The following is a 19,833-nucleotide window of genomic DNA, read 5'->3' on the forward strand; positions in this document are numbered from 1 at the left end:
TCCTTCCATGACTCTAAACGGGCGGGTACAACAATTACAAGGAAATGGCTATTCAGAATTTTTTATGTCCCACCTCTTACAAAGATTCATCATCCAAATAAGAAAAGGGACACCCGAGCTCTCTTTCATACTCTTTCCCATGGATTATTTGCGTTCATATAAGCTTTCCTTGCAAAAGAGAGAATAATTCTTGTGTGATCTTCAAGGAGGGAAATTCTTCTCTATCACCTTAAAGAATGATAGTGTTAAGGGAGAGATTGTGTCATATTCATCTCTGTCTCCCTTACAACATCTGGGCAATGCCTTGATAATCACTCAGTAAATGTCTGCTAAATTGTCTGCCACATATTGCAGACACTTTCATTACCAATAATTTCAATAATACACAGAGAATATATGGGTAGGTGTAATTAAGCAGATCCTTCCAACAAACAGAAGAGAAAGCACTGTGTACTACTCACTATACCACAGTGAAAATTATAGAGAATTTGGACCAATGAATTTGCTGGCTAAAAACATTAGGAACATGTGTTTAAGTCTTCCTGATCTGTAGATTAAAGACAGAAATACCTTAATTTATTAGATGGGATAAGAAAACACAACTAAAGTGCCTAGCACATTACTTAGAAACTCAGAAAATGTTAGGACTCTCTCCTACAGCCAAACCACTTGTAGAGTATGTCCACCATCCTGGAAAGTCAGCTGTCACATTTCAGCCTTACATTACTTTGGCCTGTAAGCCACTTGTCATTATACTTCAGCTAGGACACTCCGTTAGTCTGGAAGCATTAGCACAGCCTCTGCAATTTCAAAGCCCATAACCAGTTATTTTTGTCCTAGGAGACAGGCTGCAAAGATTTATAAGTAACTGGACCAACTTTTCTTTTCCATAATTTTAAGTATGAGAAACTAGCTTTCTCATTTTTTTCATATAGATTATACACTACTTTTTAATGCAAGCTTGGGTTAAATTTAGGAATGTTTAACAATTTGTTTCATATTGCCAATTTTTTTTCTTTGGAAGACTGCAAGTCTTTAAGTTGTGCAAAGTTTTGTTTCATTACTTTTTAGACATCACAATTTGAAAAGTGCTTTCAAGTTCATGCAATTTTGACTGCTAATGTTTCTTTAGGGACTAAGTTGTCAAATAACAGCACTGAAGTCTAGTGGAACAATATAATTGCATTAATTCATAATTTAAATTTTCATCTTCTAGATTAGGAATAGATACTTAATCTAGTAAGAGAAATTAGGTAATTTACACACACACACACACACACACCCTCCTTCAGGACCATCCAGTGCTGCATGCCACATTATTTGAGCATATAAAAAAATGTTTCAAGCCAGGTACAGTGGCATGTGCCTGTTGTCCCAGCTACTTGGGAGACAAAGGTGGGAAAACTGCTTGAGCCCAGAAGTTCAAGGCCAGCCTGGGCAACATAGCAAGACCCCATTTCTTAAAGAAAAAAAAAGTTTCAGCCAAACATTCTCTTCTGTCCTTGCTCACTTAACATGCCTGTTATAGAACCAAACAGCAGAGAAGGCTCCTGTTATAACTGGCATCCATGCTCTCAGGTCACCCAAACAAAAGGGAAGGCCTCAGCCTCACCTGTTCCTCTCATTGATGTGGAACTGACCACCTCATAGGGTAGGACGTGCCGTCCCACATCTCAGCTTCAGGTCTGTAATTGTTACGCCAGCAGCACGAGATAAATAAGCCTGAAACCCTCATACGAGTCGGATGTCATAGGCCCCGGTCTCCTGAGGACCTGCTTTCCTGTTATTTTTCCATTCTCCTTGGGGCTCGGCAAGGGGAGAGCCTTCTGATCACCACCACCTATGCAATACTCTCTTTGCAGAATGAATGGAATAGCTGAATCATTTCAACCTCAGAAGTAGCTTGGGGTGTTCAATTCGTTATTTGTCCTATTGCTAGCTAAAGTTTCCTTTTCTTTTGCAGACGGCTAGCACCTTGGTTGTGGCTGACTCTAGAATTTCTGGAATCTACATTTGCATAGCTTCCAATAAAGTTGGGACTGTGGCAAGAAACATAAGCTTTTATATCACAGGTAAGCCACACATCCTATACCCAGAGACAGCCTGGGGACTTCATTCTCTCTTCAGTCTTGTTTGCTTTTAGTGCATTTATAGCTTGAGTGATTTTTTTTTTTTAATTCCATAGAATTGTCAAACTTTGAGTGCCTTCATCCTTGCTCTCAGGAATAGAATTCTACCTCATCGGATCTCCTAAAGAGTTATTTCCCTGAATTCTCTTTTAGAGTTATTTGTGTTTGTCTCCCTCCCAGACTGGACTGTGAATTGGGAATCTTGTATGCTCATTTTTTCATTCCCTTCAGTACCTAGCACAGGGTCTGGTACATAGCAGTTCAATACCAATCAAGGAAACCAATTATAATGCATATAATATGATGACATTGTTTTTGGTTTTGTTTTTGTTTTAACCAAAAAGTTAATTGTTTCACAACTTAGGTAATTTAGACTTTTTGGGGAATGAGGCTCTGTAGCAATCTGAAATGGAGCTTTATTAACAATAGTTAATGTGCTATTTTTTGATAGCATTTAAGAATTTTTAGCCTTAAATATGATGGTCTCTGCAAATCTTAAAAACCTCCAAGGTACACAAATGGCACTCCCTATGTCCCTCAATGGGTACAGGAAGGAAGTAAGTAGCTCAAAGTATAAAAACAATTGCCTGGCTCCACACTCCCCCAATTTCTGAGGAAACATGGGCAGTAAGCCAACTTTCTGGAAACTTCTCACTGCACGGGGCAGGCTGCAGAAATTGCCAAAAGTTCTCCAGAAAGAAATAGACAGGTCCAATTCCATGATACATATGTGTTGTCAGATCACAGGAGCCTCTGGCAAGTTAGCCAAGCCCCAGAGAAGCCGTGCCATGGGAGATATCCCTGAATAGACTCTCATAGAATGTCATGGCTGGCAGGGATTCTAGAGGCTATTCTGCATCATAGCTCTTGTGTTTCCCAGATGAGCAAATGGGATTTGGAGAGGTGCATAGCAGAGCTGCTCTAGGCCAAGTCAGTCCCTGTCTCTTATGTTAGAGAAGTGGAAGAGAAGTCATCTTTGCATCCATTCCAAGTAGGACATGGCCTTTATTTAGAGAAGGATTCAGACGGAGATTGCACACAGATTGGTGCTCTAATAAAACTCAGATGATTTGGACTAATTAAATACAAAGGTTTGCACTGTCCTTTATATTTGGTTGGAAACAAGTTACTGTCTCAGCCTATAGTCATAGTATGTCTGATTTAGAATACAAAAGACTGAAAAATTCCTGTTTTGTTCTGAACATTCAATAACTTTGTGACAGTTTAATCAGCACAGTTAAATGGTACAGTTCAACTCTACTGAGCACTTGGAGGAACATCAATGAAGTCCTGTCTTTCTAGGAACACAGTTCTAACACCAAAGAAACAAAGAAGAAATGTCAAATTACATATACCCTAGTATCAAAATTTATGTGCAGAGGTAATGTGACAGATGAGCTTGCTTTCTACAGCCACCACTGTCCAATAGAGATATAAGCCACAAATACCATTTAAAACTTTCTAGTAACCATGTTTTTTTAAAAGTAAAATTAATTTTATTTAACCCAATGTATCCAAACTATTGTGATTTCAATATGTAATCAGTATTTTAAAAAAATATTACACTGCTTCGGTCTTTACACTTAAATCAGTTTGAATAAAATCAAATAAACTGAATATGCTTCAGTTCCTCTGACACAGTAGCCACATTTCAAGTGCTCAAAAGCCACATGTGGCTCATAGGTACCAGATTGGACAGTGCAGCCGTAAGCCTCTGAGAAGGAAGCAGGACCCGAATAGGAAGAGAGAAGGTGGGATTTGAATAGGTGGAGAGAAGAGAAGAGACTTGCCCTGACATTTTCAGAGCCAAGACAAGAGTACCAGTGGAGGCCCACAAACCATACGTCTAACTACTGACAAGTTCTACATCAAGCAAACAAGCCATTAAATACCTTTTAGCCCCCTATGGACAAATATACTTTCATGATGACCTGAGAGGTCAGGATCAATTTAGAGCTCTGAGACTACTCAGATTCCAGAGCAGATCGTGGCAGCACCTGGCGGTGCAGAAAAACTAAATCACCCACCTCCCCTCTCCGCCCCTTAGCCTGTCCACACTGCAAGGGGCCATGCACCGTGTGTGGTGTCTCCCAGCCCACACATCTAAGCTCTCCCCATGCCCCTCACAGATAGTCTCCTTTGGCCACTGCTTGGACAGACCCAAAGGTGTGAATACTGACAAGCAGTCTGATCTCAGGAGGCCAGACCTAGGGAAGAGCCAACCTAGAAGCAGATTTAAATCAGCCTTATAGGGAATTCTGAGATCCCAGGGACCTGGAGCATGATATAGGAATGGAGTGACACAGGCTGTGGGTAGGCATGCTCACTTGGCCCCATAAACTCTTCACATTGTGGGAAGAGCTGCGACCAGAACAGAGCTGCGACAGGGATCCTTCTTGCCTGGGTCTGAGGGCAGTACTAGAAGAGGATGTGCTAAGAGAAGGGGGGAACATCATGCTCACTTCCTTATTAATCAGTGTTCCCAATGAAAGCTAATCGATGCCTAGCATTAGTCACAGCACCAACATCTGGCTAGCCCAGAGTCTCATCGCTGCGTCATATTTCTACCCATGGTTGTTGCTGAAAGGGCGCAAGTTGATAAAGGTGATCTCCTGCTGAATTCAGGCAGAAATTCCCTCCTACTTCTCACCATATTGTACAATGTATAACCATGGTGGGGTGGAAACCTTTTCTAGATCCCAAGGCTTATCCATACAAAGTGAGAATTCAATTCAGACATACCTACTTGAAGCTCACAGTTCTTTTCCTCTAGAAATCCAAGAGCTTTAATCTTAAAACTGACACAAGTTCAGCCAACCAAGCCCTCATTGCCTGGAATATACTTTCCCTTAATCCTTTTCTACCAGTCCTGAAAAGTTCTGGTTTTGATTGTGATATTAGGTTAACTTGCTTACATTCATTATTAGTTTTTAAATAATTATTATCTTTCTGTCACTCAAATCTTTGTCACTAGAGATGAGAGTAAAGACTCAGGAATGTTGTACCTCATATGTCTATTTTTTTAAAAAAATGAACATATATTTGTTCAGTGTTTATACTTGACTCAGCGAGGGTAATGCTTTAAAAGTGCCTGTCTAAAATTTTAATGCTCTTCTTGTCTAGATCTGGATCTTTACTGGTCCTCATTTCAATCATGTTGCCCTTAAAATACAGTTACTTGGGGCCAGGCACAATGGCTCACGCCTGTCATCCCAGCACTTTGGGAGGCTGAGATGGGAAGATTGCTTGAGCACAAGAGTTTGAGACCAGCCTGGGAAACATGGCAAAATCCTGTCTCTACAAAAAATACAAAAATTAGCTAGGCCTGGTGGCATGTGCCTGTATTCCCACCTACTTGGGAGGCTGAAGTGGGAAGATCACTTGAGCCCAGGAGGTCGAGGCTGCAGTGAGCCATGATGGCACTACCACGCTCCAGCCTGACTGTCAGAGCCAGACCCTGCCTCAGAACAACAACAACAACAAAAACAACAACAACAAAAATTTTGAGTTGCCTTCCAAATTGATGAAAATGGTAAACTGTGGCCATTAGAATCCTTGACCGCTTCGACTCCACACTTTGGCACACACTTATACATAGCATCCACTTGAAACAAGCAGAACTTCCTGGTAACCATTCACTCTCTTTTTAAATAATATTTCCACTCTTCAGTGGCAGTAGAGCCTTCTTTATTTTTACCCAACAAATGAGATCCTTGGCATCCTTTTAAATTCCTATGCTTGTCCCTTTTGTGAACTTAATGCACATGCCTGATCCAATTGAGTTGAAATATCTACCCCCAAGTATGCACCTTTATAAATAGATTACACTTTCATCTAACCCTGGGTTGAATGCCTCTTCTGAGCAAGGGTTGATTCTTCTCCATGACACCTCATAAGATGCCATGGATGTGATAATATGTTAGATGGATGAGGATTATTTGGTAATGATGATGACTGTGCTGAATTCGCCACAGATACTTAAGTGTGGGAAGATTTCTTGTTTTCACTTTGAGGGTTAGAAGGCAATTCTTTCTTGGGTCTGTTTTTGTACTCAGACTAAAAAAAAAGTCAACATGAATTAAGGAGAAAAATCCCTCTGGGATTTTTATTTATCATCTTCCATGGATCGAAAGAGAATACCAAAGGGGTGAGACTGAGAAATAGTCATTTCTAAAAGGCTGTCTGATAACATAACAAATTAGCTTCAGTGACCATGTCCCCTGTATAAGAAACAGGCCTCAAAACGAATTTGGTTCTTTGCTTTTCCTATGTGTGTGTTTTTGCTGTTTTGCTGGCACTCAGCATGACTATGGGTGTGTTAGCAATTACTGAGGGTGAAACAGGAACAGCACTGCCTTATCTCCCTGGTTTCCCAATGTCACTAAATGCATTTTATTTTGAGATTCCTGGTGGTGCTTGGCAAAGATAAACAAAATCTTCCATCAGGAAACCTGTGAGCTATTTCCACAGGAAGTTTCAAATCACTAAAGTAAATAGAAACTCTCTACACGATCTCAATGGTGTTACTTGGGCTCACTTGGGTTCTAACTACCAGGATGAGAGCTCATAAATGGAAAGTCTGTGGTCTTGTTAAGAGTTGATTGCAACCAGTGCACAATACCTCTGCTCTAGTATCCGTGTAAAAGTTGATGGCTGATGTTTTACTCCTCATGCTTGGAAAATGGCCCAAATATAAAAAGATGCTGAATTAGAGCAACTATTTCTGACACCTTATTGTTATCTTAAAAGTGACTGTCAGCTGCCCCTCCTGCATCTTCTGGCACATTCTTAGATTTTCATTTTAAAAGCAGGAAAACCTCCACTGGTATCCTCTCTCCTCAGCCACTGATGGCTTCATAAGCCACTGTTACGCCCCGCTCCCAGGTTCCAAATGAATACTTTGGCATTTCTTCAGACGTGACACTTTATAATAAAGCCAAAGCTCAGAAAAATCAGAAAAACAAGCAAAGTGAGATTTAGGAAAGAGTTGATATGATATCTAATTTTGGACTATTGTCCCCTTAACGTTTAAAGGTTTCTTTATAGCTTTGTGTGCAAAGTATAATAATAATAATAGCATAACATAATGCTTTTCATCTTCAAAGCACTTTGTAAGATGTTGGCCCAAATTCTTTGCTCAAATGCAGATACACCACTAGTAATAAGCAATGGGAAGGTTTTGAGAGCGGGTCAGTTCAGGGCCGGCAGACTTTTTAAAATCCTCCCATGAGACTGGGCCAAAATGATACTAAGAAATTCTCAGCCCCAAAGTGAACTGATGGCCCAGGTTAGGCATGCGGAGGGGAAGAGCTCATGGGGTGTTGACAGAGACACCTGGGAGATGGAGATGAAGGTGCCCAAAATATCTGAGACAGGTCTCAGTCAATTTAGGAAGTTTATTTTGCCAAAGTTAAGGACACATGACTGTGACACAGCCTCGGGGGGTTCTGACGACATGTGCCCAAGGTGGCAATTGAGGTACAGCTTGGTTTTATACATTTCAAGGAGACATGAGACATCAATCAATATATGTAAGATGTACACTGGTTCCGCCTGGAAAGGCAGGACAACTCGAAGTGGGGAGGGGGCTTCCAGGTCATAGATAGGTGAAAGACAAATGGTTGCATTCTTTTGAGTTGCTGATTAGCCTTTCCAAAGGAGGCAATAAGGTATGCATTTGTCTCAGAGAGCAGAGGGATGACTTTGAAGAGAATGGGAGGCAGGTTTGTTGTAAGCAGTTCTCAACTTGACTTTTCCCTTTAGCTTAGTGATTTTGGGGTCCCAAGACTTATTTTCTGTTCACAAAGATTAGCTGGGAATCGACATTGGAGAAAATGGCTTTTAATGACATAGCCACCTTCGGAACATGTTTAAAATATTTTTGAGAGTAAATTTGATTTTTAAAATTATTCTCTTTACCCCTCTATCACCCCCATTTTAGAATCTGGCAACTCTTCCAGATTAGTTGTCCGCATTTTCAGAAGAAATCTTTGCTCTCTCAGGTCTGAATAGAACCATCCCCATGAAAGAAGTCCTGAGTAAGTCAGCGGGCTCCTCTCTGGCCCACTGTGCCACTGGCCCACCATGGCCTTTGCCGGACCAGGGCAAGTAATCTGGGACAGGAGCAGGAAGAGGATAGTGAATAACAGTTGCTTCTCACTGCAAAAGTCTAGGACTAAAGTGGAATTGATTGACACTTTACCTAGGACTTCCTATTCTCACTTGTTCACAAACTATTTTGGATAAGTTTGACCATAAGTGTGCCTTTGGTTTTTAGGATGAATTGCTCTTATGTTACTTCACTATTTTGCCCACTTGCCAGTGCCACTTGCCAGTAGGAGTACTGTACATGATTTTAAAAATAGGAAATGAGGCTGGGCACAGTGGCTCATGCCTGTAATCCCAGCACTTTAGGAGGCCGAGGAGAATGGATCACCTGAGGCCAGGAATTCCAGATCAGCCTGGCCAACATGGTGAAACCTCGCCCCCACCAAAAAGTACAAAAATTAGCCCAGTGTGGTGGTGCATGCCTGTAATCCCAGCTACTCTGGAAGCTGAGGCAGGAGAATTGCTTGAACCCTGGAGGTGGAGGTTGCAGTGAGCTGAGATCATGCCACAGCACTCCAGCCTGGGCAACAGAGCGAGACCCTGACTCAAAAAAAAAAAAAAAAAAAGGGAAATAAAGTTAACACCCAAGTTGGAAAAAACATGCCACTTTGAAGAGCAACTTCAAGTGAATCAGGAGAAAATGCCATCCTAATAACTGTTCTGTTTTGCATTTCCTACCTCACTTCTGATGGAATGAACTTAGTTGATTCCCACCTGCTATGTTTGCTCATTTACCCCAAATACTCATCCTTTTTAATGCTGATGCTGAGAGAATTTGTGCACAAACAATTCTTAAGATCTTTGAATATCTCATTAAAAGACACTGATTTTTCTGTTAACTGAAGTTCTTTATTCTTATTTTATAGATGTGCCAAATGGGTTTCATGTTAACTTGGAAAAAATGCCGACGGAAGGAGAGGACCTGAAACTGTCTTGCACAGTTAACAAGTTCTTATACAGAGACGTTACTTGGATTTTACTGCGGACAGTTAATAACAGAACAATGCACTACAGTATTAGCAAGCAAAAAATGGCCATCACTAAGGAGCACTCCATCACTCTTAATCTTACCATCATGAATGTTTCCATGGAAGATTCAGGCACCTATGCCTGCAGAGCCAGGAATGTATACACAGGGGAAGAAATCCTCCAGAAGAAAGAAATTACAATCAGAGGTGAGCACTGCAACAAAAAGGCTGTTTTCTCTCGGATCTCCAAATTTAAAAGCACAAGGAATGATTGTACCACACAAAGTAATGTAAAACATTAAAGGACTCATTAAAAAGTAACAGTTGTCTCATATCATCTTGATTTATTGTCACTGTTGCTAACTTTCAGGCTCAGAGGAGATGCTCCTCCCAAAATGAGTTCGGAGTAATAATGAGACCCCCAGGCCCCAGCCCTGGGCCCCCCATTCAGGCCGAGGGGGCTGCTCCGGGGGGCCGACTTGGTGCACGTTTGGATTTGGAGGATCCCTGCACTGCCTTCTCTGTGTTTGTTGCTCTTGCTGTTTTCTCCTGCCTGATAAACAACAACTTGGGATGATCCTTTCCTTCCATTTTGATGCCAACCTCTTTTTATTTCTAAGTGTTGAAGCTGCACAAACTGAATAATTTAAACAAATGCTGGTTTCTGCCAAAGATGGACACGAATAAGTTAATTTTCCAGCTCAGAATGAGTACAGTTGAATTTGAGACTCTGTCGGACTTCTGCCTGGTTTTATTTGGGACTATTTCATCTGCTCTTGATTTGTAAATAGCACCTGGATAGCAAGTTATAATGCTTATTTATTTGAAAATGCTTTTTTTTTACATTAAGCACAATTAATCTTGAACTTGAGCTTCTAAAATGGGCCCCAGGGGTGCAAGATGTTGGTGTAATTCAGAGATAGTAAAGGTTTATCTCAGTGTGAACTATAAGAGTCCATCCAAATCAACGTCCCCTCCCTCCTCTCATGCGATTCAGGTAATTACGCAGTTAGTGCCACAGTAGACTAGCCTAGCAAAGGGTTTGCTCCTTGCTGTCTCTGACTGCACTGCACAGCTATTGATGGCACCTGAAAGTGGATCGTGCCTTAGTTTTGAATATTCCTGTCCTCTGGTTATTATTTTAAGGAACTTTATCATGTTAAAATGACAGCATTCAAAGGTGTACCACAATCAGTTTATCAAGGAAATAAAGGCTATTGTAACCAGAGATTTAATGCATTCTTCTAAATGTAAATTTAAAATTTGCCCTTTAAAAAGGTCCACTTTCTTCATACGCAAATGTTAATAGGATTTTTATGGGGATTAAGAAGCGGCAAGACTATAGAAGCAGAATTCAAAGTAATTTTAAAAATACACACCAGTTTTAAATCAAGAGAAGTTGTAATCTCTTGTTTTAAGCTTGCATTTGAGGGAAAATGACTTTTTCACCAATTTAATTTGCATTGTTCTGTTGTTTTTATTTGTGATTGATCATTATATGTGACTTGCATAAACTATTAAAAAAAAAACTATAATGACCAAAATAGCCATGGCTGAGGAACACAGTGGCTGGGCAGTTCAATAGGAGGTGACAACATGACAACTTCTCAAGCTTGGGAACTCACCAGACTGTTTCCTCCTTTAGGTAACAGATTCTGTCCCACGGCTAAACTTGTCTTTCACGTGGGAATTGCTTTTGTCAAACGTGAAAGAGTAAACAATAGCATTTCCCCAGAATGCCAGTTTTATGGAGCCCCAAATGCTCTGAAAACAATTAGTAACCTGGAAGTTGTCAGCCCAAAGGAAAGAAAAATCAATTGTATCTTGAAATTTTACCTATGGCTCTTTGGCCTGGTGTCTTTGTTCATTATAAGTTAGTGTGTTCCTTCAGGAAACAATGCCTTAATACCATAGAACGTGGGGGCCTTAATAGTTGCTAACATTAAAAAAGCAAATAGAATGATTGAGGGATCCTTATGAAAACAAAATGGTGAATTGGACATGCAGAACCTACCATTTCCTTCCCCCGTTTGCAATTTTTGTGGGGAGGGGAGGATGTTAGTATTTACAAAAGATGATTTTAAGAAATTCCAAGAGATGAGTTTAAGAATTCCATAGAGTATTAGTTGTTCACTGTGTAATTAATCCTTCTGGAGAGTCTTTTTTTTTTTTTAAGAAAATTTTGGGTGGGTTTTGTTTTTTATTAGTTACCCTAGGGGTATGTTACCCTGGGGTATGAAGGGAGGTGAAGATTAAGGGGTTTGGGGGGGGGGCCAACAAAAAAGAAAAAAAGAGGCTAAAATGGGGAATAATTGAAATGGAATAGGGGGTGTGAGGCTGGTTCCTCAGTCCCCATTCCAAACGGAGGATAGAAGCTGTGTATTTATGTGACCTGGCAGATCTCTGGGGCCATAACACTGAAAAGTGAAAGAACCTGGTGGGCAGCTATCTTTGGCTACTGATAACCAGCAGAAATGTCTGTTAATTCTGATTTTCTCAATTTGAAGGGATCAGCTACACTGCTAAATTTTGGAAAGCCACTACCTACTTCCATCAAGTAACAGGTTTTGAAATATGGGTTCAACGCACCTCCCTTATTCAAAACGTCAAAATAGATTATTATAATGTATAAAGTAAGAATTGACAAAATATGATTCCTGGGTTGATTGGTCATTTAGAAACTAGCCAAAAGTGAGACTTTTAACATAGAACATTTTTCAGAAATGGGTACAAAGAAAAATGCATATTACTGTATATTTCAGAGTGTTTATGTGAACCTTGTATTTAATTGAGAGTCCCATGTACATTCTGCAGCCTTTTTGCTGCTTCTATCATCTGAAGTTTGTGTAGTACAAATAAGGCCTTTGGGATTCTTAATGACATTTATGTTAAAATGTTCTCTTCTCTTTAAGCATCGTTTTCCAATCCACCTGTCAGGGAGTCCAAATCGTGTCTGTGTTGATGATGTTATACTTTGTAGCTAGAAACACGATTTTAGTGTTGTGGGCCCTATATTCAGACTTCCTTTTTACAAGACCCATGGGCAGTGATAGATTATTTTATCATATTTAATGCATGGGAAATAGTAAGTGTGCTGAGGAAGTTATTAAAAGTATAACTCAGTGAATTGGGTCTGAGTTTTAAATGAGATATTTCAAAATTGGCTTGCCACTGTAAAAGAGATTAAATAATAATAAGATACTGTTCTTTATTATCTTGTCATGTTTCACTGATATGTTTGGGGTCTTTACTATGTAAAAAATGTCAAAATTGTAATGAGCAAGCATGTACAAGTAGTCATAAATCAAAGGTTTTAAACAGGACTGCATTTTCAATTAGGAAAAGCTGTTTGGCAGATAGCACCCAATGCAAAAACAGAAATACTGTAACGTTCTGTGTAGTGGGCAAGATAAGATAGGAAAGACATGCTCAAAGAGGCAAAAGGATCATTGCTATCATTCATTCTACACTAGTTTGAAGAAGTTTTTATACATCAGAGCACTTCCTTCAGCACATTTTTTTGCCTTCAGATTTCATTTTTATAAAATGAGAAGACTAATGATAAGCTATAGAAATCAAAATTTATCGAGAAATCTGTTTCTCCTAACAGATAGTAACCCTGCCATGATATACTACTTCAACAATGTTATAAAAGTTATATGATAATATACATTTTAACCTGGGATTTCTAAATTGCTTTAACAAATGCTAATCCTGAGAGTCGCCCTGCAGGACTCAAAAGAGAAAGGCTTTGGGATGTGGCAGAACCCTGCAGGGACATGGAATCAAGGCCATTGCAATGTATCATCTTTGTAGCATTGTCATCACTCCTAAGCTGCCTTCACAGTTTTAGTACACTAAGATGAGGAAATCGAAAATGGGCAGAGAAAGCTCATACTGTATAATTGAAGACAGTGACAGAGAACGTGTCAGTTATGCCAAAACTCTTTTGATTTCTGTTCCAGGATTTCCAACAAGAGGGGAAAGGAATGACTTGGGAGGGTGGGAAAGACATTAGGAGTTGTTTTTATTTTTTACCTTGGAAGCTTTAGCTACCAATCCAGTACCCTCCTAACTAGAATGTATCCACATCAGCAGGACTGACTGACTACTTCATTAGAGATATACTGTACTCATTGGGGGCCTTGGGGGTACTGCTGTTCTTATGTGGGATTTTAATGTTGTAATGTATTGCATCTTAATGTATTGAATTCATTTTGTTGTACTATATTGGTTGGCATTTTATTAAAATAAATTGTATTGTATCATATTTGTATGTTTAAGAGAAAATAATATAAAATACAATATTTGTACTATTATATAGTGCAAAAACTACAAATCTGTGCCTCTGCCTCTTGAATTAATTCTTTGGTTGCTTGCATTTGGGAAGGGAATGGAGGAAGGAAAGAACCAATAAAGCTTTCAAAGTTCAAGAAATTCTCCTGTTTGGTCTGCTGCCTTACAACTTAGGTTACTGACAGTTGAGTAACACAAACACGCCCCCACAAATACATCAATCAAAACTCACACAAAATTATATTAGCCTATCACTACAACACTATATATTTATATAAAAATCATTACAAGACTGTACACAAAATCATGTTTTTGATTTATAGCTCCTAAACTATTATGCAAAATCCTTGAGTTTTAGAAAAGCTCCTCTCAAAAAAAGGAAGGAAACTAGCTAGCTAGGCAAAAGCCTTTGTATTGAAATCTAAAAATACAAAATCTAGTCCTTGATTTCACGGTGCTGTAATAAATTTCAATTTATTGTAGCATCTTATTAAAGTGGAAGCAGCAGGTTAATGATTGAAGAGAAAGTGAACAAATGCAAATGAAACCTAATAGTTGAGTTTTGCTGTTTCTCTGTATATTTTAAATGTTGATATGCATAGACAATACAAGAATAAAGTTGACGAGTAATCACAACTCCCTTTCTTTCTTCACTAGATCAGGAAGCACCATACCTCCTGCGAAACCTCAGTGATCACACGGTGGCCATCAGCAGTTCCACCACTTTAGACTGTCATGCTAATGGTGTCCCCGAGCCTCAGATCACTTGGTTTAAAAACAACCACAAAATACAACAAGAGCCTGGTAAGAGACTTTTTTTCTTGCATTTATTATTTCTCATCTTTCATCAGCCCCCTTTTCCCTTAACATTCCCGTCACCTGCTTCCAGTGTGTATAGACCTACTTGCTGATAGAGCCCCACACACTGGGATCTGGTTCATGCTGGTATCAACTTCCAGTGAGGAACATTTGGGCCAGTTCCTATGCAGACCATATTCCTAACCCATAGAAAGCTCCTGCAGAATCTATTCAGCTGGAATGCTTTAAATAGTGCATTGAGAAATACATGAGAAGAGCCATGTAGAAAATGATTCAGTTCACCATGACAGCTGGGAAAGTGACGAGTTAGTTTCTTGGCTTTGAGGTATTGCAGAACCTGGAACACCTGGCATATATGAAGTTCAGAAAAGTAGATTTATAATCTCTTTTTCTTTCTTTCTTTCCTTTTTTTTTTGAGACGGAGTCTCACTCTGTCACCCAGGCTGGAATGCAGTGACACCATCTTGGCTCACTGCAACCTCCTCCTCCCGGGTTCAAGCGATTCTTCTGCCTCAACCATCCAAGTAGCTGGGCAAGCAGTTGGGACTACAGGCATGTGCTGTCACCAAGCCAGGCTAATTTTTGTATTTTTAGTAGAGAGAAGGTTTCACCATGTTGGCCAGGCTGGTCTCAAACTCCTGACCTCAGGTGATCCGCCTGCCTTGGCCTCCCAAAGTGCTGGGATTATAGGCGCATGCCACTGCGTCCAGCCGAATTATAATCTTTTAAATTCATCTACGCAGATGTTAAGGATTTGGTAAAAAGAAAACTTTTTAAATTATGTTTGATCGTACTAGTAAAAAACATAAATCTACACGAGTGGGTATAGGTTTATTTTCTTTCAACAATACATATAGTGCTGTGGGGTCCATGGGGAATTGGTTCCAGGACCTTCTGCAGATTCCAAAATGCGCTGATGCTCAAGTTCCTTATATAAAATGGTATGACATAGTATTTGCATATAGCCTACACATATCTTCCTGTATACTTTAATCATCTCTAGGTTACTTTTTTTGTTTGTTTGTTTTTTTGAGACAGAGTCTTGCTCTGTCACCAGGCTGGAGTGCAGTGGCCCGATCTCAGCTCACTGCAGCCTCCATCTCCTGGGTTCAAGTGATTCTCCTGCCTCAGCCTCTTGAGTAGCTGGGATTACAGGTGCCCGCCACCACACCCAGCTAATTATTTATTTATTTATTTATTTATTTATTTATTTATTTATTTTATTGAGACAGAGTCTCACTCTGTCACCCAGGCTGGAGTGCAGTGGCGTGATCTCAGCTTACTGCAAGCTCCGCCACCCAGGTCTCGCCATTCTTCTGCCTCAGCCTCCAAAGTAGCTGGGACTACAGGTGCCCACCACCACACCTGGCTAATTTTTTGTATTTTTAGTAGAGACGGGGTTTCACCATGTTGGCCAGGATGGTCTTGATCTCCTGACCTCGTGATCCGCCCGCCTCAGCCTCCCAAAGTGCTGGGATTACAGGCGTGAGCCACCGTGCCCGGCTCTAGGTTACTTTTAATACCTGATACAATACCTACACATCAATTCATGTGAACACAATGTGGTACTTGGTGCGTGACAAGTTCTTTGGTTTTTGGAACTTTGTGGAATTTTTTCTTGAATTCACAGATGCAGATCCACAGATACAGAAGGCTGACTATACTTTTTTTTTTTTTTTGAGATGGAGTCTCACTCTGGGCTGACTGTACTCTTAAAAACAACGAGACTTAAGCCAATAAGTATAAACACTGTCTATTACCTGCCTCATAATTCTGTGGTTAAATAAGAGTACAATGAAATTATTTATGATTTTAATTGATATTCGTATTTTATTAAAAATAAAATTTCCATTTATTTCCAATATTCCAACAACCTAAATCAAATAAATAGCAATGTGGAGTAGTCCTTAAATGTAAGTCCTCTACACAAAATGAAACCTCCATTTGAGTTTGATGCACAAAATGGGGTTGTGGTATAACAACTCCAAATTTTAAGATATCTGCAAATATCTTAGAGAGACCTTACACTCAGCAGGTTCAAAACCAATCACATCACTTCATTTTTCTCCATAAAGTAGCACCTCCTCTTATACTGACATCAAATATTTAATCATCCAAACTAGAAGGTGATGGCCTCTCCTTTGCCCTCTTCGTCTAATCAATCACCAGACTGAGCAGATTACACCTACTAAATACTAAATATTTCTCAAATCCATTCCTTTCTCTGCTTCCCCATTATTCTCTCAGTCCAAGCACTCATTACCTAGCCTCTGAACACCTTCAGTGGTCTCCAAACTTGTCTTCCTATCTCTGTTTGCATCTACTTTCCACACAACAGTATAAAATGCAGCTGTGAACATGGCACTTCCCTGCTTCAACTCTTCCACCGGCTCCAACTCTTCAACTCTGACACACTTTGATGAAGTTCAAGAATCTGACAGAGAATGCCCTCAACATCTGGCCCCTGCCTACTCCTCTGACGTTATGCTCAGAGTTGCCTGCCTTGAACTTTATAACTTTATATTCCAGCAGTGCCAAACTCTGGTAGATCACTGCAGACATTATGCTGTTTAAACTCCCTATGCTTTCTTTGGTTCTTGTTTACTCTCTGCCTAGAGTACCTTCCCTTCCTTTGTCTCATCCCTTAAGACCCAGATTGGGTGTTCTCTCTCCAACTAGGCCTTACACAACTCCCACAAATAGGAGGCAGCTCCTCCATGAGTCTTTATTACTTATAACTGTTTCTACTTCTCTCTTGCTGAGCTTTTAAAAAATCATCAGTTCATGTGTGTCAGTATTACCTATGCATATTTCTACTCTTATGTATTTTTTTAATCATCAGTTCATGTATGTCTCCCCTCCAGATGACAGACAGTTTATCTTTTTTGTCTTATTTATGTCTCATCTTTTTATCTTCAGAACCTAACACAGTGCCTGACAATAAATAAATGTTCCATGAATGAATGAATGAATGGTTTTCAGAAAATCTTAGGCTGCCCTGAGCAAGCTCATAGTGGTAGCACAAATGCCTGGATTTGGCATGGGGGTGGGGCCCATATCATGGAAGTTTTAAAGCTGAAGGGACCTTTAGAATATCTTTAGTCTGACATGCAGAATGGAAAACTTAGGCTCAAAGAGGTAAAGTGATTTGCCCAAGATGACACACTACCAAGATGGGTAGTTTTGTGGAAAACTAGACCCTTGAGAGGTTCTCCCAGAATAAAAGGATGAATAAATACATGAGTAAATAGCTTGTGAAAGAAACTGTAAAAAAACTAAGTTTTTCTGTTTTTGTTTTTGTTTTGTTTGTTTGTTTTTGAGATGGAGTCTTGCTCTGTCACCCAGGCTGGAGTGCAGTGGCGCGATCTTGACTCACTGCAACCTCCACCTCCCGTGTTCAAGTGATTCTCCTGCCTCAGCCTTCTGAGTAGCTGGGATTACAGACATCCGCCACCATGCCTGGCTAATTTTTTGTATTTTTAATAGAGATGGGGGTTTCACCATGTTGGCCAGGCTGGTCTCAAACTCCTGACCTCCAGTGATCCACCCACCTTGACCTCCCAAATTGCTGGGATTACAGGCGTGACCCACCTCACAGGGCCAACTGTTCTAAGTTCTGTATTCCTCAAACTTACTTGATCACAAAATCCATTTTATGAAAGATTAGTGTAGGATGTTGAGTGATTCTTTGAAAGAAGTAAATGTGAAATAAGTTCAGTTTTTATAATTTGGAAGTGGGTAAAAGAATCAGAGTTAAAATGATTTGGGAAGCTTAGGACCGTTATGAGACTAGAGGAGAGACAAGGCAAGAGAATGTGTCCCAGCAGCTACCATACACCAAAAAAGCGTCCAGTGTGCTGGGGAGATCAGGGCTTGAGTCCTAGCATGGCCCTCATGAGTCATATAAGAATTTGGGCAACTCATTATTCCTTACTCTCGGAGCCCTTTTTCCCTTATTTATAAAACTGGGATAATTCTGACCACACAGGGATATGGGGAGGTTTAAATGAGTTAACGTAAGCTGGCCCATAGTCATGGCTTGTTCAATGCTGCCTTCTGACCCACCTCATTTATACAGAAATCGTCCAGTGAGTTGGCAGAATTCACTGGAAGGCATCAGAGTTAATTAATAAGCTCAAATGTCAAACAACCTTAAAACAAAATAATACAGATTCTCCCCCCACCACCGAGCTTTCTCTGATCTTCTGAGGGCCAAAAGAAGAATATCTAAAAACAGGTCATATAAACTCTTACACAAAATATTCTATAAATATCATTCTAGGATGCTACAATTTAGCAATTTAGCACTTATTAAGTTCAGCTATACCAAGTCATCAATTTTCTTTCTCTCGCTTCCTTTTATTCACTCTGTAAAACCAGTATGGCCTTTAGGAAAGGGCTTTCTTAATTTTCTGGAGATAATCTTCCACATGTATATAGTTTCTGTAAAGTTCCATATGTAATATTCTCATTTGAGGAGCAAATGCAACAGCCAATGAAATATGCTCCATGACAATGACCCTTATGTTTGTATATATGAGTATCTTCAAAACTGCCAACTCTTTTATGATTATTTCTTTTTGTAAACCTATGAATAAAGGTAACCAAAGTGATAATCCCTGATTCGCCAATTATTGCAAAACTGAAATGGAAGAATATTAAGATCATGGCCTGCAAAGACTAAAAAGTAGTTCATTATATACCCAGGCTTTAGCCAGCTTGACTGAGTTTTAAAACCCTGAAAATAAACTATGTATCCTCTAGGGACTTGAGGTGCACCTTTTAGATGAAGTCTGGCAGCTCAGAAAGGATTGATATAGCAAGAGAATTTTAATGACCTTGGATCATTGATAGGATCCAGTCCATTATCATTGTTATTTTTTAAATGATAACTTGCTCCCATTCCAAAGAAAATATGAGAGAGGAAGCGAGGCACACACAAGGACTCACACTTTGTACAAGCGCCTATAAAATGCCTACTTGGGGTAGTTGGAGCTTTTTCCTCCCTTATCATTTCCTTTCAGGAAAAAACTTTCAGTGAGGCACAGCCATTCACCAGAAGAAAGGCAGTTTTAAGAAAGTGTTACAAAAGCTGAGTAGTAAATTCTTGGGCCAAAGGGCATCAAGCAGGAATAAAAGGGATCTTAAGTGTGCAGGCCCTGGAACGCATGTGAACAGATTGCAAGAGACAATCTTGGCCAGGGCAACCCAAACAAGAGGAGACAGGGCCCTGCACACCACACTGCCTGAATACCTCGGGGATGGCATGCTGTCTGCTGCCCGTGCCCAACTCTTAGCACCACTGTCAGGCTTCCTGGGGCTTCCATTGCTTGGCCCCATCCAGCTCATTACTACTTACTTCCTGCTGCGCCCTGACACAACACTTCCTCACTTTTTCCTTTCTCCTCTTCTCCCTTCGGCCCTGGGCCATGGGCTGCCTTCAATTCTTGCCTGAAAAATTCTCTTTCCTCTCACTACGTTATTCTCCTCCCACTAATGCTTTTTTGTTTTGT

The 19,833-nt window shown here is 40.1% G+C and overlaps 1 protein-coding gene across 3 annotated transcripts in view; it reads left to right on the forward strand.

The window, feature by feature from the left end:
* FLT1 (fms related tyrosine kinase 1) overlaps window positions 1-19,833 on the forward strand; it is a 195,722-nt gene that overhangs the window by 96,727 nt on the left and 79,162 nt on the right. For 2 of the 3 annotated variants that reach the window (XM_003270218.2, XM_003270219.3), the window contains exons 12-14: window positions 1,964-2,072; window positions 9,104-9,412; window positions 14,159-14,305. In XM_003270218.2, the coding sequence (XP_003270266.1) occupies window positions 1,964-2,072; window positions 9,104-9,412; window positions 14,159-14,305 (565 nt within the window). Of the gene's footprint in view, window positions 1-1,963; window positions 2,073-9,103; window positions 9,413-9,575; window positions 13,639-14,158; window positions 14,306-19,833 lie in introns of those variants that run through there. The other variant, XM_030818586.1, reaches the window with a different exon arrangement.

This window comes from Nomascus leucogenys, chromosome 9 (genome assembly GCF_006542625.1).
Source record: "Nomascus leucogenys isolate Asia chromosome 9, Asia_NLE_v1, whole genome shotgun sequence".
NCBI lineage: Eukaryota > Metazoa > Chordata > Mammalia > Primates > Hylobatidae > Nomascus > Nomascus leucogenys.